This window comes from Equus quagga, chromosome 15 (genome assembly GCF_021613505.1).
Source record: "Equus quagga isolate Etosha38 chromosome 15, UCLA_HA_Equagga_1.0, whole genome shotgun sequence".
Lineage (NCBI taxonomy): Eukaryota > Metazoa > Chordata > Mammalia > Perissodactyla > Equidae > Equus > Equus quagga.
In genome coordinates, this window is record NC_060281.1 from 68,831,594 (window position 1) to 68,856,432 (window position 24,839).

The window sequence follows — 24,839 nt, forward strand, 5'->3', positions numbered from 1 at the left end:
CACAAGGGTCTCCTTCCAGCTTCCCCAGCACACCAATCTCAGTCCCCCTCAGGGCCTCGGCCCCTGCTGTTCCCTCTGCCTGGAACACGTGTCCCCCAGTCCTAAACGTCCAGGCCCCAGCCCCAGTGCCGTCACCTCCCAGGGCCCTCCCCGACCCCAGGTCTACGACACACTGATAGCAGCCTGAGCTCACCTTCTCTCTCTTCTCCTTGCCTCCCCACTTAGAGTGCCAGCCCCACGAGGACAGCGATCTGCTCCATCACGGTCCTGCTGTGTGTACCCCAGGGCCCAGCAGGGTGCTTGGCGCAGAGCAGACCCCCAAACCCATGAAGGGTGTGCAAACGATGTGGCAAATGTTGGCCCAACGAGTCCACTCTGACAGATGAGCTCGCTCGCCCATCACGATGCTCCATCCGGAACTACCTTACAGTAAGCCCCCTAGGAGACAGGACACAGGGCCACTCGGGCGACCGTGACACCTGCCCAGTTACCAGCAAAACCTGGACAGAAGGCCCCAGCGTTGTGGCCCTGACCCTGACCGGAACGCCCCCCCGGTCAAACGAATAAGTTCGTCTTTTAAAAGAATCTTGTTCGTGCCGACAAAATCAACAGTTATCCAATCTGCTAATAGGCCTGTGAGCCGACAGGATACCCATCAAGGGAGATTCCCCTCCTAAGCTCATCGACATTATACAAACATCGGCGGCACCGAAGCAGAGCTGAGCGGACTCTGCCTGCCCTGCGCATCCCAGGAGTCGCCCCCCCCTCTCCACAAACCAGCAGGGGCTTCTGTGCCCACGTTTAACTGTGTTTTATTTAGTTTTCAGGAGACGGGCAAGGCTAAGCTGAAGGCATCCTGCCCTCCGACCCGCCCACTCCTGTAACCACGCTGGCGGTCGGAGCAGACACAGAGGCCCGGGTCCTCCCGTGCCCTCACCCTGGCCCTGCCAGGCTGGGAAGCTGCACCCACAGCCTTGCTGAAGCCGAGGAGGGTGGCCGGGCAGAGGGGTCCTGCGGACGCCCAGGCTACGGCTCAGGCAGCATCTGATCACAGGCCGACCCGGCCGCTGGAAGGCAGGGGCTCAGATCCGGAGCACAGAGCTGTGGACACACTCACACAGGCACACACATGCACTCACACACACACCCACCACCCATGTGCACCCATTACACCCATTACACCCATGCACATGCACACATGCTCATTCATTTCCACTCACATGCATATGTGCTCACACTTGCTCATATACACACATTTTCTTACACTCATGCACACATACACACTGATGTACACACACACACTCTCACTCACACACAAAGCTGGCTTTGCTGTGACCCTTCGTCCAACTTCATTACCTCTAAGCCCCAGTGATGTACATTTTCCTCTCCCTTCCTCTTCCTGTAACACACACACACGCCCCAAAAGTGTCACCAGGAGCCCGCAGCCTGCAGGTATTACAGGTAAGGATCTTAAAGCCATCTAAGTTCCCAGGGATCCCATTAACCTTTCGCTGGAAACAGCCTCATTAGGAAATAACCTAATGGCCTGGGTAATATTTACATCCTCATTAACATTGTGAGCCAAACGTCAGGATGTAAATATTACCCAGGCCAGGCAAGTTACATTTCAAATATTAACGGCCAAGGGTTTAAAAACGTTAGCGGCTTCCTTCTGTTTCCCTACTGTGAACGGATCCAAACTTAAAGTAACCAGAATGATTCAGAGGGTGGCTGACTGGGCCCGGAGCTCTGCCGGCCTCCACACCCTCATTCCTGGAAACACGATCATCAGGCCAGCGGCGACCACGAACCGTGGCAGCAAGAACAATTATGCACCAGCTACGGTTAACTCATCAGCAGAGAACGTGCCCGTGAACAGGCTCTGCCAACAGTTTCCAACAGAGCCGAGGAGGAGGGGACGGGGAGGACAGGGCCCTTCTCCCTCCCCACTTTCTCGACGCCCCCTGGTAACTGGCTTCTGCCTCTGCTTGTTGGACCCCACCTGTCACCCAACCACGGGCCGGGCTGTTGGCGGGAATGTGGGAGGTGGAGACGCCCTCTGCAGCACTGGCAGGAGGCATTGGGGAGCACACCTGTGACGGGTTCCAGAGACTCCAGGAGACGGCCGGCCAGCGCTGGGGGACAGCCAGCGACAAGCAGAGCTCTCTTCACCATCGGGCTCAGAGAAAGACGGGCTCTACGAACACCCCCATAACAGACTCTGCACCGACCCTCTGTGAGGCTGCCCATGCGTCCCGGGAACAGGTCTGCCCGTCCAGCCTGGGTCACACTCTCTCACCTCGAGGCGAGGAGCCCTGGGCCAAGCAGCGCTCTCCCGGCCCTAGGCTTCCTCTTCGGAGCCTCTCCGGCAGCTCTTAGGTTCCGAGTGACAGAGCTAAGACCACATTCCCGCCCCCGCTGCCCGGATGCCTGAGGGCTCACGGCTGGGCCTCCTCCACATGGAAGAGCCCCATCTCCTTGGTCGGTCCCTGCCGGGGCACCCACCCCTTCCCACCCCCCTTGACACCTTCAACTGCTTCTGGCACCTCCACGCCCTCCCACAGGCCCCTCAAGAGGGAGACATCCAGAATGGCAAAGCACTGGGAGACGGCACCCAGATCCCACACGAGGGGACGGTGGCGCAGCTCTGCGGCCATGCTCGCTGCCCGGGAACCTACCCGATCCTGTCCACCAGGTCCCAGAGCACGTTGGGCGTGGGCACCAGCGGGGAGCCGTCGTACAGGACCAGGGCCGCCCCCGTGGCAAGAGCGGACACCATCCAGTTCCACATCATCCAGCCGACCTGGAACAGACAGAAGGAGCACGGTGTCAACCGAGCGTGGGCCAGCTCCCATCACCTGTCGCTCAGCCTCTCGTGTCCCTGGAGAACCACCTAAAACTGAGCCCCACGTTGGCGAGAACTGCCCGTTTCCAACACGTGGTGCTTTGCCCCACCAATTCCACGTCAAGAGTCTTCGGTACACATATGCTCACGTGTGTGCACTAAGACATGTCAAAGACTTGACTGCGGCCCGGCTGGTGACGGGAGACTGAAAGGCACGGAGACGCCCGTCGACACAGGAACAGTGCCACATAGTCTGGACACAGACTCCGCATCAGTGAACCCACAGCAAACGTTCAGGATGGCACCCGGCTCATGAGTTAGCCCCTATGCAGCCACAGGAAAGAATGAGGTCTGGGCTGATGTGGAACCGTCTGGAAGACAAACTTGAGGGGCAAGACAAGCCCAGCAGAGGGGGCACGGCCTAACCCCACTGGGATACAGAAAAGGGCGGATGGGTGAAAACACACACACACTCGAAACCAGTAAAGGCGGCAACGCGTCCGCAGGCGCACACAGAACACACACAAGAAGGACTGAGGTGGCTGCCTCTGGGCCCTGGAAGACGCCGACCTCTCGCTGTGTCCCCACATGGCTGGACAAACGCAAGCAGAGCTTTGTTTAAAAATCTTTTAAAAGGCCAAAAGGCGCTCACGGCCCCACTGACAACGGCAGTCCCACACAGGCAGGGAGAATCTGTCGGGGGTTCTGGAGCTAAACAAATATAAGGAGAGTGCCAGGGAGCAGGGGGAAGTCCCAGCAGGCAGCTCGGCCGGAGGGCAGAGGGACCAGCCTGCCCCCACCCGCTCAGCAAGGGGGCCAGGAGGCCCCACTGCAAGACTGGAGCCTGGAGCGGACGGTCACCGGGTGTCCCAGCCTTGCCCCAGGTCAGAATCCCGCCAGTGGGGACCGGGCGGCCACGTGAGGAGGCACCCCAAGCGTTCCTCAGGTTGGGGACTCCAGTGGGAAAGCTCCAGACAAGAGCGCGTGGGGCACAACCAGTAAAGTCTGGTGGGGACGGCAAATGATGCAGCAAAGGGCAGAGGAACCGCACGAAACTCTCTGGGTCGTTGAGCTGCTTTGCTAAGAGGTTTTAACGTCCTACAGTGAGTTTCTTTCATTAAGGAATTACTCCTAACAGAGGAACCCAGGCTGGGCGCCCCAAACAGGACTGCACCCGGCTGCCTCAATGTGTAGCTGTCAGAGTCGGTCAGCAAGTGGCACCCCATGGGCCTGGCTTGGGAGGGATGGGGGCCCCACAGCCACCGCCACCCGAGGCTGCAGTCGGCACCAGGCTTGCTCGACGGAAAACGCCAACTGCCCAATCCTTCCCGGGCAGGATGCCTCCGGAAAAGAGAGACGCCTTCACGGAAACTGCTCCCGAGTTTTCAGTCCTTCCATTGTGTCCGTGCCCTCGAAGCAAAACCTGTCACTGTAAGTGGCCACGTCCCAGACAGGCAGCCGACTTGGCCATCAGCGCCGCTGCCGGGCTTTTGAATCCAAAGCGAGACTTGGCGGACACTGCGGGCCGCGGTTCTGCAGGAAAAGGGCTCCGGCCTGGCGGTGCCCGGCACCACCGTCCTGCACATGGGCAGTGGGTGCAGGGTCTGGGAGAACCCTGCAGCTGGAAGAAACCCAAGTCACTGCCTAAGCCCCCAGTCTACAGCTGGGCGCACAGAGAGATGCAGCAACCCACCCCTGGTCACACGGCCAGAGCACTCTCAGGCTCCAGTCCTGTCTGCTTGGTCCCGGGGTCTGTCCCAGGGGCACAGCCAGGGCTGGGGCACGAGCCTCACAGGATGGGGACACACCTCCAGCATCCTGTTCCCTTAAAAACTCCGTGCGGAATCGTCATCCAGGGAGTGGAACCTCCTGATATTTGCGGTCTCGGAAAAAGCCGATTCTGAGTTTTTTTCCCTTGGGTGGAGACCCCACGTCCTTCAACTTGTCCTAAGCTCTCATCTTTCAGCATCGGCAACGTTAGGAACATCTCCAACCCCTGGAACCCAGGCTTTGGTCTGAGGACACGTATTCCCCACTAAACGTGTCACTGCGCTGGAGGCTGGACCCCCCACCCTGTTCTACCATCCGTCCCAGCGACGTCGGACACAGAGGGGACTCGTGGTCATCAGCTTCTGCTACGTCTGTCTGCATTCCTTGGCCGCCTGAGACCCCTTCCTTACGTGGCGGATGCTCCAGCCTTCGCAGGATTCTGAGACACACACCTCAGGGAGAAGCTGAGGGTCAGACGTCTGCCTGCCAGCTTCAGGGGGCCGGGCAGAGGCGCAGGCTCAGGGGAGCAGGGGCCGCACGCTGCTCTCCGGGCCTGGGTCTCCCTGTGGGGGCGGCTCTGGTCTCCCTGGGCAGCCTCCCTCTGGCCCCCGCTGGTCTCCTTGCCTGGATCCCCAGCTGCTGCAGTAACTGAGCACCTCATGCATTTCCTGTCACTGCTGTTGTGACAAACTGCCACAAACTTCGTGGCCTAAAACAACACATTTATAATCTGAAAGTTCTGGGGGTCAGAAGTCCCACATCGAGGTGTCAGCGGGCTGCGTTCCTTCTGGAGGCTCACGGGGGGCAGCTCTTTGCCTTTTCCAGCTTCTAGAGGCCGCCTGCATTCCTTGGCTCATGGCCCCATGTCGCTCCGACTTCTGCTTCTGTCGTTACAGCTCCTCTGACTCTGAGCCTCCTGCCTCCTCTTATAAGGGCCCGTGACCGCACTGGGCCACCTGGATAACCCAGCGCCATCTCCTCACCTCAAGACCCTTAACTGAACCACACCGGCAAAGCCACGTAAGGTCATGATTCACAGCTCTGGGAATTAGGACATGAACATCTTTGGGGACCATTATTCTGCCTCCCACACCACCCAACGGCCTTCCAGTAAACCACTCTTCTGTTGGCATCGGTCAGAGTCACTTTCTGCTGTGCAGCTAAGACCTGACAATCCTCCCGCCATCTTGGGTGGCTCCTGTCCTGCTGGCTGAACGGCAGATCTCAGCCACGAGCCTCGGGGCTCAGAGACCAAATCGCTAGGCAGTCTCCTTGATCTCTAGAGTTCCCCAGTGCACTGTGTCTCCCAGAGGCAACCGGGGTCCACGGGGAGTACAGGCCAAATCAAGGAGCGAGGATGCGGGCCCGAGACTCCAGTGGGCAGCGGGACGGGGGGAGGCAGGGCCGGAATGAGGGCTGAGGGATAGGACCATCGGCAGGAGCCGCTGCGCATGCACAGCCTGGGGTCTCGTGGGCTTCCTGCTATTAACACATGCGACCGGGGAGAGGCGGGAAGACAGAGCAGAGAGGCCCAAAGCCTGGGGACCCGGAGGGAGCAAAGTGACCAGGGAGGGACACATGCCCGGGGCAGGGGGGCCGCCACCCAGCACACCCCCTCCTTTCACACCTTGGGACCCACTCACCGTGGTGTAATACAAGATGATGTCGCTGCTGGTCGTGTTGCCATGAAGAATGTGCTCCTTCAGGTGCTGGAGGAGGGTGCCCTGGGGAGAGGCGAGAGACGGTGAGCCAGCGGCCTCCTCCGCAGGCACCTGCACCAGGCACAAAAGGCACAGACGCTCTGCCCGGGGGAGGCAAAGTAAATCTCCCTTTCCAGAGGAAGCAGATTTTTGAGCATCGTCACCTGGATGAGCAATGCTCCTGCCACCTGATCCCTGAGAGTCACTGAGGACCCGAGGGGAAGCCTCTGACAGCTCCTGCCGGCTGGCGAGCTCTGGGCTTCAGAGAGCTCGGGAGCACCAGAGGACCCACAACCTCAGGCGAAGGGGAGTGAAGCCTGTCGACAGGGAGTCACAGCTAAAGATAAGGGCGAAGATCGGGGGCTCGGTGCAACAACAGGGTCTCCAGAACAGGGCGCCAGCTCGGGGCAGACGGAGAAGGCAGAGGGCCGAGCAAGACTGTCACAGGGACTCAGGGCCACTGCTGCATCTGCAGCTCTGCGGGCCTCGGGGCAGAGCTCAGGGACGCCTCAGCCAAGGGGCGGCACGAGACCCTGCTTTCAGCTCAAACAAACGCCTAGGCAGACCCCCACCCTCCCACCCCTACACACGGTGTATTATTTTCTAATTCTAATGTTTAATGGGCAGTCTATTCACGTGGTCCAAAACTCTAAAGCACATACCATGAAAAGCCTGCACTCTCTCTGCCCCACACCAGTTCCCCCAAGACTCCCAGTGACTCAGTTTCCTGCGTCTCTTGCCCGGGTGGGTCCTTGCCCATCAGCATCTATTGATTTATGCTGGTTTTCTATCTGGACATGTCGTCCTGCACTTCGCTGTTCCCACTTACCAGACCTTGGAGCTCTTCATCAGGACCCAGAGGCTTGCTCACGGTTTCTTGACAGCTAGCTGCATAGTATTTTCCAGGGCCCAGACTCACTCAGTCCAAACAATTCTCTGTCTGTCTGTGGCTGACAGCGGGCCAGGGACAGGAAGCTCCCCATCACCGAGCACGATCCAGAAAGCAGCACAAGGGGCTCTACACCAGCCACATAATCACTCTCTACCTTAGTTTCCCTTCTTTACAATGCATCTCACACATGATCCTTGAAGGATGCTGCCCTTCCGAGGCTCAACAGACCAGACCACTGCATTTGGCCTCGTCTGCAGATGACAGCACCTGGCTGAGGGCACCGGTGGCCCTGTTTGTTTAGGGACGATGCAGGCTGAAGCAAGGACCCAGCCTTTACGACCCTCCGGGTACACGAGAGAAACAAAACAAGCCAATAGGAGAAGATAATCCCTTTAAAAGCTCAACAGAAACAATTCTACCCAACAAACTCTCTAATTGAAGAGCCAGAACTCCTATTCCAGAGTCTGTCCCAAAAGGCCCGCCACCACCAGGCAGGGAGAGACCACCCCTGTGACAGGCCACGCCCAGGCCTGCAGAAGGCAGTGGGGGGCTATGGGGAGGGACAGGCCCCTTCTGAGGGCTCCCTTGGGCCACCTCCAGCCTCCAGGAGCTGCGTCTCCAGTGGGTTTATCAAGAGGGCATCGGGGGTCAGGGACGGCCTCCCCCCACCCAGGGCAGGCACGGGCTCCCGTGGAAAGTCCCACGACACACACTGTTCTCACTCGGGGTGAGACGATTTGGGGACGACAAACGTTTCAGGAACACTCTCAGTGAAACTAAATGTTCACACGGCAAATCCACTGCAAGGACTGGGGGCTCCCCAATGACACAAACCTGGGAAAATGCCCCTCCCCCTGTCCTTTGTGTGTGCGTGTGAGGAAGATCAGCCCTGAGCTAACATCTATGCCAGTCCTCCTCTATTCTTCTGTATGTGGGCCACCTCCACAGCGTGGCTGGTGAGTGGAGTAGGTCCAAACTCGGGATCCGAACCCAGGCCGCCAAAGCGGAGGACGTGGAACTTTAACAACTCGGCCATGGGGCCTGGCCCCCATTGTCTTTTTTCCTTAAAATCAGCATTTAATTTAAATCTGCATCTTCACCTATAGGATCTGCTCCAGCGCGGCCTGTTTGTAGCCCACGTCTGTTCATCTGTCCATCATCCTCAGCCTCTGCAGGAGCTTCGCTTCTCCCTCAGGGATCTCTCGGTACGAATCTGAACAACTCACGAGTTGTTCCCTTAATTTTCCAGTGTTTATGGCCGCATCTCAGGGTAAGGAAGTGGGAGCAGCTTTCATGGGTCTCAAGCAAGATGAGCAATAAAGGAGGAGGGAAGCTGCTTTCTTAGAGATTTCAGACTCAGAAAATGCAAACCAGCCAACAGCAAACCAGGCACACAGCCTCCCCACCCCGGATAAACCGGGGGGACCGTGGCAGGCCCATCGCTGTGGCCCTTCACGGTAACTCCTGAAAATGGGAAGTGCTCAGTCACTTCTCTGAGATGCAAGAGCCCAGCAAACACAGAATAAGTATACCTCTTCCCGATTTCCCCATACTCTAAATATACCATTCATGATGACTTTATGAGCACGCTACATTATATCTAACACGTTGTTATGTTCCTCTCCTAAAAAAGGGACATGCGCTATGCAAAAAAGCACTAAAAATAAAAGTACACTTAGACATTTCAACCTCTCCTAAAATGTCTGCTGCTTTGCCACACACACCCCACCCTTGTCTGCAAGGTTTCTAAAAATGCTCATCTCTACGTCTTGTTGTAACAGGCCTTTGACCAGCGGCCCAGGGCTCTCCAGGGAACACGTGATCCCGGCAGCCACAGTGAACGGCACCTCAGACTCTGCCTGCCTCTGACCTGATGAATGAAGCTGGGTGGTTCCGCTCCTAGGAAAAGGCAGCGCAGTGCAGCCAGTCTTACTTCCAGAAATACAGCCTTTCGCCCCTGGACATCCTCCCTCCCTCGTGCCCCGTGGTCTCCCGAGAAGTCGCCAGCTGTGCACTGACAGGCTGTCATGTATCTGTTATATTTCATAACCTGCACTCGGACCTACCATGAGGAAACATCAGACAAACCCAAAGAGAGCCGTCCTGCAAGACCGGGAGCCTGGAGTCCTCAAAAATGTCAAAGTCGATTATCGAGTGATGTCAGCATCAAGGGGGAGTGAGCGCTTCCCTTAGACTCTCCCCGCTAAGATCCAAAGAAAAGGACATCCATATACCAACAGAACATTCACACAACAAAAAAGATGTCTGAGAGACCCACGCAGCCATACGTCTGAAGGTGGAGGTGCTGGACCCCCGGAGGAAGTGGAAGGAGGCAAGGGGATCTCCTCTCCCTCCCCCAGTGGCAGGGATCCAGGGTCTGGATGAAATGGCTCAGAGAGCAGAGGAGGGAGGGGCGGCCCTCCACAAAACAACCTTCTCTCTCCAAGTCCCTCACACAGAGGAGACTAAGCTACTGTGGGGGTGACTTCATAGAGCCAACGCCCCAGGAAAGCAGACAGCAAGGGCAGAGCAAGAATGTCCCCAGGATCGCACAGGTGAAAGAAAGTGCCTCTCGCCCTGCCTGGTGCCCCAGCTCAGCTGGATGGCCAGAGCCTGCACAGAGAGAAGAGCAGCAGCTGTGAGCAAGTGAGGCACAGATCACGGTGGGCTCAGAAGACATAGTTCTTGACCCCCACCCGGCGGCGGCCAGTGGAAGCTGCAACCAGATAATGTCACTACGCAGAGGCACAAATCCATACCTCAAACAGTATGAAAAAATACATTAAAACTCCAGACCAGAAGGAAAATGACAAGCACCCAGAAAACAATCCTGAAGGCACAGAAATTTATAATCTAAATGACAGAAAATTCAAAATAGCTATCAAAAAAACTCAACAAGTTACAAGCAAATATAGACAGTTCAATGAAATCAGGAGCTTCTTCACAAAAGAGATTGGAACTATAAAGAAAAGCCAATCAGAAATGTTGGAGATGAAAACACAATCGATCAGATAAAGAAAAATCTGGACTCCTGAAACAACAGAGCTGATATTACAGAGGAGAGAATTAGCAATTTAGAGGACAGAAACATAGAAATGCTTCACGTGGAAGAGGAGAGAGAACTAAGACTAAAAAGAAACGAAGCAATTTTCCGAGAAATATCTGACTCCATTAGAAAATGCAACATAAGGGTTATAGGTATTCCAGAGGGAGAAGACAGGGAAAATGCAGCAGAGAGCTTGTTGAAAGAAATAACAGCTGAGAACTTCCCAAACCTGGGGAAGAGGCCGGAAAAACAAGCGAAAGAAGCTAACAGATCTCCTAACTATATTCAGTTAAACAGACCTTCTCAAACGCATATAGTAGTAAAGCTGGCAAAAGTCAACAACAAAGAAAAATTATTAAGGGAAGTCAGGCAGAAGAAAGTACCTTACAAAGGAATCCCTGTTAGGCTTTCAGTGGATTTCTCAGCAGAAACCTTACAGGCTAGGAGAGAGTGGAATGATATATTCAAAATTCTGAAAGACGAAAACTTTCAGCCAAGAATAGCGTATCCAGCAAAAATATCCTTCGGATATGATGGAGAAATAAAAACATTCTCAAATAAACAAAAGCTAAAGGAGTTCATCGCCACAAGACTCCCCCACACACACAAAAACTCAAGAAGGCCCTCATACCTGAAAAAAAAAAAAAGAAAGGGGTGGGGCCAGCCCTGTGGCCAAGTGCTTAAGTTCGCATGCTCCGCTTTGGGGGCCCAGGGTTTTGCCGGTTTGCATCCTGGGCGCGGAGATGGTACCGCTCATCAGGCCATGCTGAGGCAGCGTCCCACATGCCACAACCAGAAGGACCTACAACTAAAAATACACAACTATGTACTGGGGGGATTTGGGGAGAAAAAGCAGGAAAAAAATAAAAAGATTGGCAACAGTTGTCAACTCAGGTGCCAATCTTTAAAATAAAAAAGAAAAGAAAGGAGTTACAAAGCCTTGAGCAAGGATATAAATAGGTAGACAAAATCAGAAAATTACAGCTCTCTAAACAGGTTAGCAAACAATTATAAGATAAAGGGAAGGAAAACACCAAAAACAAATAGAATCTCATCATTTTAACCACAAACTCACACACAAGATGGAATAAGTTGTGAGAAGAATAACTTCGAAGGAGAAGAGGAAAGGGGTGGAATCAGCTTAGACTAAGGAAATAAGCAGCCATCAGGAAATGGACTATCTCATCCATGAGATTTTTTTATACAGACCTCATGGTAAACACTAAACAAATAATCAGAACAAGAGACACAAATGATAAACAAAGAGAAAACTAAGAAAACCATCATAGAAAGCTACCTAACTGAATTGGTAGCCTGAAATATATGGGAAGGGAAACAAAGGAAATGCAGAAAAACCGGGAAATGAGCAATAAAACGGCAGCACTAAGCCCTCGTCTATCAATAATCACTCTAAATGTAAATGGGTGGAATTCTCCAATCAAAAGACACTGAGTGGCAAGATGGATTAAAGAACAAGACCCAACAATATGCTGCCTCCAGGAAACACACCTCAGCTCTAAAGACAAACATAAGCTCAGAGTGAAGGGATGGAAGACAATACTCCAAGCTAATGGCAAATAGAAGAAAGCAGGTATTGCCATACTTATATCAGACAAAGCAGACTTCAAGATAAAACAGGTAATGGGAGAGGAGGGGGGCAGTATACAATGATAAAAGGGACACTCCACCAAGAGGACATAACACTTATACATATCTATGCACCCAACACAGGGGCACCAAAGCACACAAAGCAACTATTAACAGCCCTAAAAGGAGATAGTAATAACAACACAATGAAAGTAGGGAACCTGAACACCCCTCTTACATCAATGGAGAGATCATCCAGACAGAAAGCCAACGAGGAAATTGTAGATTTGAAAGAAAAACTAGACCAGATGGACTTTATAGATATAGAGAGAACACTCCATCAAAAAACAGCAGAATATACATTCTTCTCAAGCGCACACGGAACATCCTCAAGGACAGATCATATGCTGGGAAACAAGGCAAGCCTCAATAAACTTGAGAAGATTGAAATCATATCAAGCATCTTTTCTGATCATGCTGCTATGAAACTACGAATCAACCACAAGAAAAAAGCTGGGAAAGGGACAAAGATGTGGAGACTAAACCACACGCTGCTGAAAAACCAATAGACCATTAAATAAACTAAAGGAGAAATCAAAAAACATCTGGAGACAAATGAATATGAAAATACACCATACCAACTCACACGGGTGCAGCAAAAGCTGTCCTAAGAGGGAAATTCATAGCACTACAGGCCCACCTTACAAACAGGAAAAATCTCAAACAAGCGATCTCAAACTACACCTAACAGACTTAGAAAAAGAAGAACAAACAAAGCCCAAAGTCAGCAGAAGGAGGGAAATAATAAAAATCAGAGCAGAAATAAATTAAATTGAAACAAAAATAAATAGTAGTAAAGATCAATGAAACAAAGAGAAGGTTCTTTGAGAAGATAAACGAAATTGACAAACCCTTAGCCAGACTCACCAAGAAAAAAAGAGAGGAGGCTCAAATAAAATTAGAAATGAAAGAGGAGAAATTGCAACGGATACCACAGAAATACAAAGGATTATAAGAGAATATTATGAAAAACTATATGCCAACAAATTTGACAATCTAGAAGACATGGATAAATTCTTACATTCATGCAACCTCCCAAAACTGAATCAGGAAGAAATAGAGAATCTGAGTAGATAAATCACAAGTAAAGAGATTGAAACAGTAATCAAAACCTCCCAAAAAGTAAAAGTCCAGGACCAGATGGCTTCTCTGGAGAATTCTACCAAACATTCAAAGAAGATCTAATACCTATCCTTCTCAAACTCTTCCAAAAATTGAGCAAGACAGAAGACTTCCTAACTCATTCTATGAGACCAACATCACCCTGATCCCAAAGCTCGACAAGGACAACACATAGAAGGAAAATTACAGGCCAATATTGTGGACGAACATAGATGCAAAAATCCTCAACAAAACATTGGCAAACTGAACACAGCAATACATTAAAAAGATCATACACCATGATCAAGCGGGATTTACACGAGGGACACAGGGATGGTTCAGCATCTACAAATCAATCAATGTGATACAGCACATTAACAAAATGAGGAATAAAAACTACACGGTCATCTCAATAGATGCAGAAAAAGCATTTGACAAGATCCAACAACCATTTACGATAAAAAAAACCTCTCAATAAAATGGGTATAGAAGGAAAGTACCTCAACATAATAAAGGCCAAATATGACAAACCCACAGCCAACATCATACTCAATGGGGAAAAAGTGAAAGCCATCCTTCTGAGACCAGGAACAAGACAAGGATGCCCAATATCACCACTCTTATCAACATACTGCTGGAGGTTTGGGTCAGAGAAATTAGTCAAGAAAAAGAAAGAAAAGGAATCCAAATAGGCAATGAAGAAGCAAAACTCTTGCTGTTCGCAGACATGATTTTATATAGAGAGAGAAGACCCTAAAGAATCCATCAGAAAATTATCAGATATAATCAACTACAGCAAAGTTGCAGGGTACAAAATCAACTTACAAAAATCAGTTCTATTTCTACATTCTAAAAACAAGCTAACAGAAAGAGAACTCAAGAATACAATCCCATTTACAATCACAACAAAAAGAATAAAATATCTAGGAATAAATTTAACCAAGGAGGTCAAAGACCTATACAATGAAAAGTGTAAGACATTACTGGAAGAAATCGATGATGATGTAAAGCAATGGAGAGAGATTCCATGCACATGGATTGGAAGAATAAACATAGTTAAAATGTCCATACCACCTAAAGCAATCTACAGACTCAATGCAATCCCAGTCAGAATCCCAACGACATTCTTCATGGAAATAGAACAGAGAATCCTAAAATTCATATGGGGTAACAAAAGACCTCGAATAGCTAAAGCGATCCTGAGAAAATAGAACAAAGCTGGAGGCATCACAATCCCTGACTTCAAAATATGCTACAAAGCTACAGTAATCAAAACAGCATGGCACTGGTACCAAGAGACACACAGATCAATGGAACAGAACTGAAAGCCCAGAAATAAAACCACACATCTACGGACAGCTAATCTTCAACAAAGGAGCTAAGAATATACAATGGAGAAAGGAAAGTCTCTTCAACAAATGGTGTTGGGAAAACTAGACAGCGAAATGCAAAAGAATGAAAGTACACTATTATTTTTCACCACACACAAAAATTAACTCAAAATGGATCAAAGACTTGACGGTAAGACATGAAACCTTAAAACTCTTAGCAGAAAATATAGGCAACACACTCTTTGACATGGGTCTTAGAGGGATCTTATCGAATACCATGTCTGCTCGGAAAAGGAAAACAAAGCAAAAATAAACAAATGGGATTTCATCAGACCAAAGAGCTTCTGCAAGGCAAAGGAAACCAGGAACACAACAAAAGGACAACTCACTGACTGGGAAAAAATATTTGCAAATCATATATCCAACAAGGGGTTAATCTCTGTAATACATAAAGAACTCAGCTCAACAACAAAAAAACAAGCAAGCCAATCAAAAAACAGGCAGAGGATATAACAGACATTTCTCTAGAGAAGATATACAGATGGCCAACAGGCACATGAAACAATGCTCAATATGACTATTCAACAGGGAAACGCAAATCAAAACTATACTAAGATATCACCATATACCCATTAGAATGGCTATTATCACCAAGACAAAAAATAACAAATGTTGGAGAGGATATGGAAAAAAAGGAATCCTCATACACTGCTGGTGGGAATGCATACTGATGAAGCCACTATCGAAAACAGTATGGAGATTTCTCAAAAAATTAAAAATAGAAATATGTGACCCAGCTATCCCATTACTGGGTATTTATCCAAAGAACTTGAAATCAACAATTCAAAGAGACTTATGCACCCCGATGTTCACTTCAGCATTGTTCACAATAGCCAAGATGTGGAAGCAACCCAGTGCCCATCGACTGATGATCAGATAAAGAAGGTGAGGTATAGCTATACAATGGAATATTAGCCATAAAAAAGACAAAATCATCCATTTGCAACAACATGGACGGACCTTGAGGTATTATGTTAAGTGAAATAAGCCAGACAGAGAAAGACAGACAGTGTGTGATTTCACTCATATGTGGAAGATAAACACACACACAGAGAACAGTTCAGTGGTTACAGGGGGAAGGGGCTTGGGGGTGGGCACAGGGGGTGAAGGGGCGTATTTCTATGGGGACTGACAAATAACAATGCACAACCAAAATTTCAGAATGTTATAAACTATTATGACCTCAATTTTTAAAAAAACAACAACAAAATGTCAAAGTCATGGGAGAGAAAGGGAGGCCGAGGAGCTGCTCCAGCGAAGGGCGCTAGAGAGGGGACAGCTGAGTGCCGTGTGGCCAGCACCACTGCAGGACGCTGGAGCACTGGCTGCAGGTTAGGTGACCGTGTCGCACCAGCGTGACTCCGCTGAGGTGATGACCACACGACGGTTCTGTAAGAGGACGTTCTTGTCCCGGGAGACGCTGCTGGAGTGTTGGGTGAAGGGTGAGGATGTCTCAGCGTACTCTCGAAGGGTCAGCAAAAAGCAAAATAATGGTAACAATCTGTGCACATACATAGAGGGAGATGAAGCAGAAGAGCCTTTCAAGAAAGTGTGAAAAATGTGAGAGAGAGAATACTAATGACGGGTGAGCCTGGTGAAGCCCCGGGAGCTCCTCATGCTGTTCCTGTAGCTTTTCCACAGGCTTGAAATGTGTTCAACATAAAAGGCTACAGTCACTAATCTCTATGTATAAAATCTAGTACTTTGCAGATATGTATTATTTCAGGTGCTTTAATAAAGATGGACTTTTGATTAAATAAATAGAAAAATGGAAAAGTATGTGCTGTGGGCTGAATTGTGCTCCCCCAACATTCATGCTGAAGCCCTAAGGCCCAGGACTCAGAACGTGACTGTATTTGGAGATGGGGCCTTTGAAGAGGTGAGTAAGTTAAAATGAGGCCCTCAGGGTGGGCCCTCACCCAGTCTGACTGATGTCCTTATAAAAAGAGGAAGTTTAGAACCAAAGAGACAGCACAGACGCACACAAAGTAAAGAGCAGGTGATGAGGACACAGTGAGAAGGCGGCCATCTGTGAGCCAAGGAGAGCGGCTCAGGGGAAACCAACCTGCCCACACCGGGTCTTGCAATTCCAGCCTCCAGAACTGCGAGCAAATCCATTCCTGTGGCTTAAGCCGCCCGGTCTGTGCTATTTGTTACGGTGGCCCGAGAGGACTCACACTGCACGGTGAGCTCTTCCCCAGTTAACTGCACTTGAACAGAACCTCGTGGCTTTCAATTTTTTTGACCACAACCCACAGTCAGAAATAAGTTACGATGCCCCCCAGCATATGCACACATCCATATACGCACTTAGATATTGACACTTTCACGAAATGATACCAACACCTCTTATAATTGGTGATGCACTGATATTTTCTCTTCTCATCTGTTCTGTCTCATTCCTTTTAAAACGTGGGCAGGGCCCATCCATTGAGTTCACAACTCCCTAAGGGGTCACGACCTGCAATGTGAAAGTCACTGGCTGACCCACCGCACGCCTTGCCAGGGTGGCACTGTGCAGCCTCTCCACCCACCACAGTGGGGACAGGCACACAGCAGCACCTGGAACAGCAGTGCCCCACCGCCCGGGCTCGAGCCCAGATATCCACGTGGCTCCCCAACTGAAGAGCGGGTCGCGTGCTGGGACCCGGGGATGGGTGCAGCGTGACTCGGACGCCTGCGGGCAGCGGGGAGCCCCCAGGAGAGGAGAAAGACGGACGGACAGAGAGACCTACCCCTGCAGAATGCACCATGCACTTGGGGGCTCCGGTGGTGCCCGAGGAAAACATGATGAAGAGGGGGTGGCTGAAGGGCAGCTGCTCGAACTCCAGCTGCGGGGGCTGCTCACCCGTCCCGGTTGCAAGAAAATCATCCAGAAACACACTGTGGGCAAAACGCATGGGAAACAAACAGTGAATGCTCAGAAGCCAGATGCGTCTGCTGAGTCCTCCCTGACTAGACTCGGCCTCTCGCTCCCTGACCTTCGACCTCGAGGAGCGCCCACACTTCGGGTGGGGGGGATGCTAACCTGGCTCGGCAGCTTTAGTGGGGGAGGGAGCAGTCACATCTCACAAATTCATACTAACTGAAGGAAAACCAACTGGAGGAGAGGAAATTTCCACTTGCTCCCTGGGCTCCTGGCAGGCGCGGGGCTGTCTCTGCAGAGACCTTTCAAGTGCTTCAGTCAACACTGTGCAGAAGCAGAAGGACCACTTAGAACTAACACGGCGGCTGTTTGTGTGCACACTCTGCTTGTTTCCACAGCCACCCGAAGGTTAGCCAGTGGGTCCGAATTATTATCCCCAGGAGGAGGGGGGATGGAGGTGCCGGATGCCTGGGCTTTTCCAGCATGTGAATGTCACAGCAAGAAGGTGGGGCCCAGATCCCCAAACCACCGTTTCCATGAGAGAAAAGCTGCTAGGCAACTATCATGTGTTACTGCGTCCGAGGTGTCCCACAGCGAAGCACCAGTATTGTCCAGGAACAGGGAGAATGAAGCCCAGCTACGGGCTGTCGCCTAAGAAATCCGCCCAGCCTCGCCCACACACAGAGCAGGGCCCGTGGCCTGGCGCCACCGAGGCAGCCACATGAGCAGATCTGTTCTCTGAGCTGACACAGGCCCTGGGAAGCCGCAAAGCCCTCTGGGAGAGGTGCTTTCTCTATTGTGAGATCAGCAGAACGTGGATCCCGAAACACTAGCCCTCTCCCTCCACTGGCTTGAAGGGAAAAGAAAGGAAGAAAAATCCTACTGTTTTGACAAATGGAACCTTCTCTCTTCGAAGGAAGGGGGAGAAATCAGTCAAACTCAGCCTGCGGCAAGTGCGAGGGAGACTGCTCTGCAGCACAGAGGCTGGGCACTCAGTGAGGGACTGCGCTGTGCTGCACGGGCGGGCGTCCTAGAGACCAGGATGTCTCCTGGGGGCGGCGCGGCAGTTTAAAAAGGACATGCAAGATGATTCAACCCTGAGCGGCAGACAAACAGCCTCGGCTCCAGAGTGCCAGGAAGATTATTCACTATGGAACCTTCCAGCCAATGAAAGCCCCCCCACCTCCACCTCCACGCGAATCCCGTCTACATGAAAGTGCCTAATCTAAGCGGACACTGCACACAGAGAGAAACCTCTGCTTTCAAACGGCCTGTACACCATGGTCAACAGCGACCACTTTCGTTGCTCTTCTAAAAATGAAAAGCCCATGAGGTGGTCCCCCCCCAGGTCTCCACACATGGGCACCAACGTGTCTTTAGTTTATCTCTGGCATCCAGCAATCAAAACATGACAGCAGTGGGGGTCTAATTCCCAGGGTTTAATGAGGGGCGCTTTTGCATTGCATAAAGCTAAATGAAGTGGCTAATGCAATTCTACTGGATGCTCCCGTTTTATATCATTTACTGATAAAGACACTCAGAAAAATAAAAGCCGCCCACTGTGGGGCCAGCAAACAGGCTGGTTTTCCTCCTGGCCTCTGTGCGTCGTGCCCCCATCAATAAAACCCTGGGAGCTGTATTCGCGGCTGCACGAACTAAGACCAGGGCTCCGTCATCTGGCTGTAATTTACCAAAGGGTTCCACAGTCTAGGGCACCAGTCCCAGCCCCTGGGCCTGCCTGTAAGGACCTGCACATCCTGACCTCGATGCTGCAGGGGACAGAGCCCTCTCCAGCCTGTAGCTATCACCTACTCATAATGACAGACAATATCACTGAGAACTAACTACATGCACTTAGCTAAGCATTCGTTTACTTAATCCTCACAGCCAGCTGGTTATAATCCATGTTTTCAGATGGAGAAACCAAGGCACAGAAAGGTTAACCACTTGCACAGAGTCACACAGCTGAGACCCGACCCTGAGCAGTCTGGCTCGAGACCACGGCCCTCAGGGACAGTCACTTTGCTGGCAGTACCCTGTGACTTCTAGAATCCTGGCACACGCAGCTGTCCCCAAACCCTGCTCATCTCTCAAGGTCACCTAGGGTGCCACCTCCTCCAGACCCCACAGAGAAGCAACCACGCTCTTCTCTGAACCCCTGGGCACTTCTGTCCCCCTCTCAGCAAGCACAGCTGTGTCTGCTGGGCCTGGCCATGGCCCATCCTCCTTGCAGGTGTATCTCGTACCACCCATTCGACTGCAACCCCTCGAGGACAGCACGTACCCTCAGCGCCCCCAGAGAGCACCCGCGGGAAACCACTAAGCCACGCACCAGCCGCCTGCCTGGCCGAAAAGGCCTCTGCGATCTCCGCTTCTCCTCCCCACAGCAGACGCAGGACCCCCGCTGCGTCTGTCAACCACTTCCCCCTGGACTGGAGGGGCCACCCGCTCACGAGGCCCCTGCCCACGGCCCAGACACGAGGCTAAAGGGAAAAGTTTACATGCAAAGGAAAACACACCTGATCTGGGAACTCTTCCCATGACTGCTTCAACAAAGAGGGAAAGGGTGTGACCCCAGATCTCTGGGAAAAATCCAGCTTTGACCAAACCATACTCCATTTCCTTAATTTCTATTCAACATTAAGATGCTCACAATTCTATTTGGCACTCAAAGCATGTGATGCATCAGCTTGTAAATATCAGAAAAGCAAAGGAAGATACTATTAGCCAGGGGGACAAAAAGTAGATTCTAAAAGGAAAATGTACACACATGCATGTATGTGTATATGTGTGTATACATGTGCATACACCTATATGTGTGCACACGTGTACACACATGTGTGCAAATACACGCATGCATGTGTGCACACAGTAATTACCATTCAGAACTGCTGTAGCCGATCTGGGGAGCCAGGCCCCACCACTTCGAAGGGATGCCACGCAGGCAGCGTGAGGACACCTGGGACCGCCTCTGTTCTGCACTAACACGCTGGGTGGCCTCGGGGGTTCCCTCTGGGGCCCTCAGGTGCCCACCCACAAGACGATGACCATAACTAAAACCTCCTGCACCTCTAAAACGCGACAGCTCCGAGTGGCAGGAGGTATAGCACCGACTGCGCAGTGGGACCCCCCGCCCCCCCGCGCCAAAGCTCCAGCACACAACCTGCTTACCTATTTGGAATCTTTGAGATGTCTATCTTCTCTCTGGAAGTGATGTAAGGAATGACCACCACTTTCTTCAAGTCTGGTAGTCCTGAAGGGAGGGGAGGAGAACACACAAGCTTACAGAACACAGGTACGTAATTGCTGATTATTTTTTTTTAACAAAATGTAACACAATTTTGTGTGACTCCTGCGGGGGCTCCGGTCGCTGACCCCGCCCCTGCCAGCCAGCTGGGACCCCGAGGAGCCACACACCTTTAACGACCTGCTGCAGCTTGTCCATGTGGCCATGCTCCTTGCCATTGTACACGACGGCCTCCACAGAGAAGATGAGCTTCGGCTGAATTTGAGAAAAGCGGTCCAGCACGCCCTGGAGTGGGAGGGGCGAGTCGTCACCGGCCATCCCAAGGCAAACCCCTCAGCAGCCCGGACTGCCGCATCTCAAGGGAAGGAAAAGCAGCACCATCGGCGCACTAGCCACATTCCCACGTCCCCGTCACTCGTGGACAAGACAGAAAGCCAAGCAAACGTGACATGCACCCAAGAAACGGCCATCACTTCAAGGAGAGCGTCAAATAAAGAAATACCAAAAGGACTCACAGAGTACATGGAAATAGCAAAACCCAGTTCATAAGATGGGAAAATTACAGAGGCAGGTATTTGCACCAAAAAGACTCCCCACTTCACAGAAAGGCTCCTCCAGCACGTGTGAAGGAGCGTCACCCACCAAGGAGGCAACCACAGCCCCGAGGAGCGGCTCCCCGCTTTGGCTCTCTTGATGCTCCAAGGGGTTGGTCCTGCCAACCTAACGCATGAACCTACAGACGTGTGCACTAGCAAACAAGCCCCATTTCAAAAAGCAGGCTCACACACCCAGGGGCCCATTTACGCCACACCTGGAACCAGCCGTCACGCCAAGCCTGCCCCTGGCCCTGAAGCAGACGGGCCTCCCCGCGGCTGCTGAGCTCATTCCTGACCATATGTGATCTGATACGTGTAGCTCACGACACACTCGACACCACCTGAGTGTGACCCCGTGGGGGACAGGGGACAGCACTCTCAGACAGGTTCTCTCGGTTTCCCTCCCAGCCTCCCGCGTTCATAAAAACGCAGCTGGGAAGGCATCGCCCAGGATGGCTCTTTGGTCCCCTCACCCGTCAGCCCAGGGCAGCGGTTCAAGGTCGCCCTCAGGTCTACTCCAAGGGCACAGCAGTGAAGCCGGGGGTCTCGAACTCTGCTGCGCATCAGAGCCACCTGCGGTGAGACTATTAATTCAGCTCTTTGGGTAACTCAGTAACTGGTCTAGAGTGGGCCAGCCATGGTTTTCAGAGCTCCCCAGGGAGGAGGGAGCAGAGCATGCATCTAAGACGGGGGAGCCCCTCAGAGGGGTCCCAGCAGCGACAGCACCACCTGGGGCCCCAGACCTACTGAATCAGAAACTCTGGGGGTGCCCGGAAATCTGTATTTTCACAAGCCCTCCGGGTGATTCTCACACACAATGAAATCCGAGACTCTCCTGGCTAAAGGGTCAAGGACTGAGAACCTATTTTCCACACCATCCAGTCTGTGAGACCAGGGGCTGAATCAGCAGAGAGCCGTCGGGAGGAGAAAGCCTTTGCTTCTCCCATCGACCGCGTGCCAATACCGTCCTGGGACCAGCCAGTCAGCGCTCTCTCTGCCTGGAGCCCCGTCTATCAGGGAAAAACAGGGAAACAAAGATAAATGTTACCATTTCCAATCAAAGAGCCCAGGAAAAGAAAAGAAGGAAGGAAGGAACCAAAGGCATAAGGAAAAATTAGGGTGGACTTGATCAATAAAACCAAAATCTTTTTTCCAAAAAATCAATAAAATAAACCTCTTGACAAATCTGATCAAGAAAAAGACACTATTTCTGGCTAACACATACAGAGCGCTTATTCTGTCTCAGGCACGGCCCCAAGCACACTCAACGTTCACTCCCGTGATGCTCAGAGTAGCTGCGACAGAGCAGTGCGACTGGCCCTGTACTGCAGACCAAGACACCGAGGCAAACAGCCCCACGAAATCAGAAATCTCCCTACTGCAGAAACAGATCAAGGAACGAGAAAACACCACGTTCAATTTTGTTAACAAACTTTGAAATCCAGATGGAATGGATGATTTCCCAAGAAAACATAAATTATCAAAACTGATCCAAGAAGTAGTGGAACAGCTAGAAGGAACCAGGGGAGAAGGAACGGTGGAAGGTCCACCTCCTCACTGCGGCACCAGGGTGACCTGAGCTGCAGGCAAGGGCCGCCGACGTCCGCAGACCAGAACGCTCCTCTAGCGCGAACCGCCGCAGAGACGGGGCAAGACGGGGACACACAACAGAACGCGGGATCGCAGACCAGTGTAACTTACCACCCCAACAGGGTAGGGGAACAAATCACAGGACTACCTGAAAGCTCTCAATAAAATGCAACATCCTTTCCTCGCAAAAAGCTGTAATAAGCTGGAAACTTTCTCACTGACAAAAAGTAAGTAGCAGAAATGATGGTAAAAGACCAGAACGCCCTGGAAAGACAGGACGCCAGCTCCCGGCCCTGTCCACAGCGTGGGAAATGCGAGGCTGGAAGGAAGCAACCGCCTGCCCGCGCAGACAGTGGGAACAGCCAGCAGAAAATCCATGAGAATCACCAGAAAAACCATCAGGCTAACCCACATTAGGCAGGGTAGCCATGGAGAAACTCAATACACAAATAAATAGCGTTCTTAAACCCCAGGGTTCTGAGACGGCCTGAGGCGCCTTGGTTTAGCTGGGAAGAAAATTTTTGCCAAAAAAAGCCCCAACATGTCCCGAGTGCTTAAGTGCCAGGCACCTTTCTGGCTGCAACAGCAGGCACACGCTCACGACCAGCCCTGGGAGAGGGCACCATGACCAGCTCCACCTCCTGGATGAGGCTTGGCCAGGCTCAGTGACTGCCCAGGGCTTCGCAGCCAGCCAGTGGCAGAGCGGGAGCTGCAGGCTGGTGCTCCCAACCACAGCACTGCCCCGACTAAGACGAGACCACCCCACAGAACGGGGAACCACAGGGCTGCAGAAGAGGACGGGGTGCCAAGCACCCCGGTGGACGATCGGGGCGGAGAGAGGCGGGTGCACCAGCCCAGCATATGCCCGCAGAGCACCTCTCCTCAGGGTGTCACAGGGAGGAGGTTCCGCAGCGGGGCGGAGCGGAGAGGCCCCCAGGAGACGGCACCAGAGCAAAGCCGGGGCAGGGAGAGCTGGCCTGGGAAGGGGAAGGCCTGCATGGCAGCCTGAGGCCAGGGGGAGCAGCACGGAGCCAGATTCAGGGAGCCCAGGAAGGCAGTGGAGACTTCCACGTGAAACCCAGCATTCTCCAGGCGGACTATCCCACACGCAAGGTGCAACAAATTCAAGGTGAAAGGACCCAGCCTGCCGGTGACCCGGGGCTCAGATGTCACAAAGGTGACCCTCAGTCACGGTGAGAGCAAAGATGACAAGCGTTTCAGAATCAGAGGTCTGGCCCTGGCACCGTGGAAAGACTCAAAGGTCCCGTGACACGGTTAAGTTTCCAGGCTGGTCAAGACCTCTGGGCATCTGGGCCTTTCTGGTCCTGGAGACAGCTGCTCTGCCGAGAAGTGCTTTCACGTTGCAACAAAACAAACACACCTGCAACCGTGCATCTGCCCTGGATACGGCACCTAGCAAGCAATCAAGCACTGAAGCCATGGCCGGGGCCGAGTCATGTGGACAGCTACCAGGCAGGAGGGACGGCTGTCCTAGTTATGCACACGCCCACACACACCCACGCACAGGGACCTGAAACGCTTTGTGAGGTGAGGACCACAGGCTGCAGGCCGGGCTCCCAGACGTGTGGAGACCAGAGGCTGGACCCCACAGCATCTCTGAAAAAGCCACCACTCAAAGGTCCACAGTGATACAAAGTGAAAATGGCAAACGGCACAGGACCTGAGGTCTGGGTGAGGCTGGTGGGGTGGGGACCCCTAGAGCCAGGCACTCCTCTCACCTGGCGATGCCCCCCACTCCGAGCCCAAAGGCACTGGGACCCAAGCTGAGGGCGGGAGGAGTGGAGCGGGGGCACACCGTGAGCAGAGAGGCAGGGCAGGGAGCACGCAGGCAAAGGGGCCATGACCGTGGGAAGAAATGCATCCCCGGCATCCTCGGGGACAGACGGTGTCCCCCCACCTCCCTGAACAGCCGGCCGCAGACAGCACACAGCACAGCAGAGAGGGGCCTGTGCCACCAGCCCGGCCAGGCGAGGAGGGCTTGGGGCACCTGTGGGCGGGTGAGTCCCCGACACCTGTAAACTGCATGGCAGTAACCCCACACGCATGTACCACAGTAACAACTCCACACACGTGCGCCACCGTAACAACCCCACACGTGTGCGCCACAGTAACAATCCCACACGCATG

At 52.3% G+C, this 24,839-nt stretch overlaps 1 protein-coding gene across 2 annotated transcripts in view; it reads right to left on the reverse strand.

Moving 5' to 3' along the window:
- The window catches only part of AACS (acetoacetyl-CoA synthetase), a 59,850-nt gene that overhangs the window by 14,247 nt on the left and 20,764 nt on the right, over positions 1-24,839 (reverse strand). For both annotated transcript variants that reach the window (XM_046639727.1, XM_046639726.1), the window contains exons 6-10: positions 20,676-20,790; positions 20,430-20,511; positions 17,128-17,275; positions 6,259-6,339; positions 2,679-2,803 (exon numbers count right to left, since the gene is read on the reverse strand). In XM_046639727.1, coding sequence (XP_046495683.1) covers positions 2,679-2,803; positions 6,259-6,339; positions 17,128-17,275; positions 20,430-20,511; positions 20,676-20,790 — 551 coding nt within the window. The remainder of the gene's footprint in view (positions 1-2,678; positions 2,804-6,258; positions 6,340-17,127; positions 17,276-20,429; positions 20,512-20,675; positions 20,791-24,839) is intronic.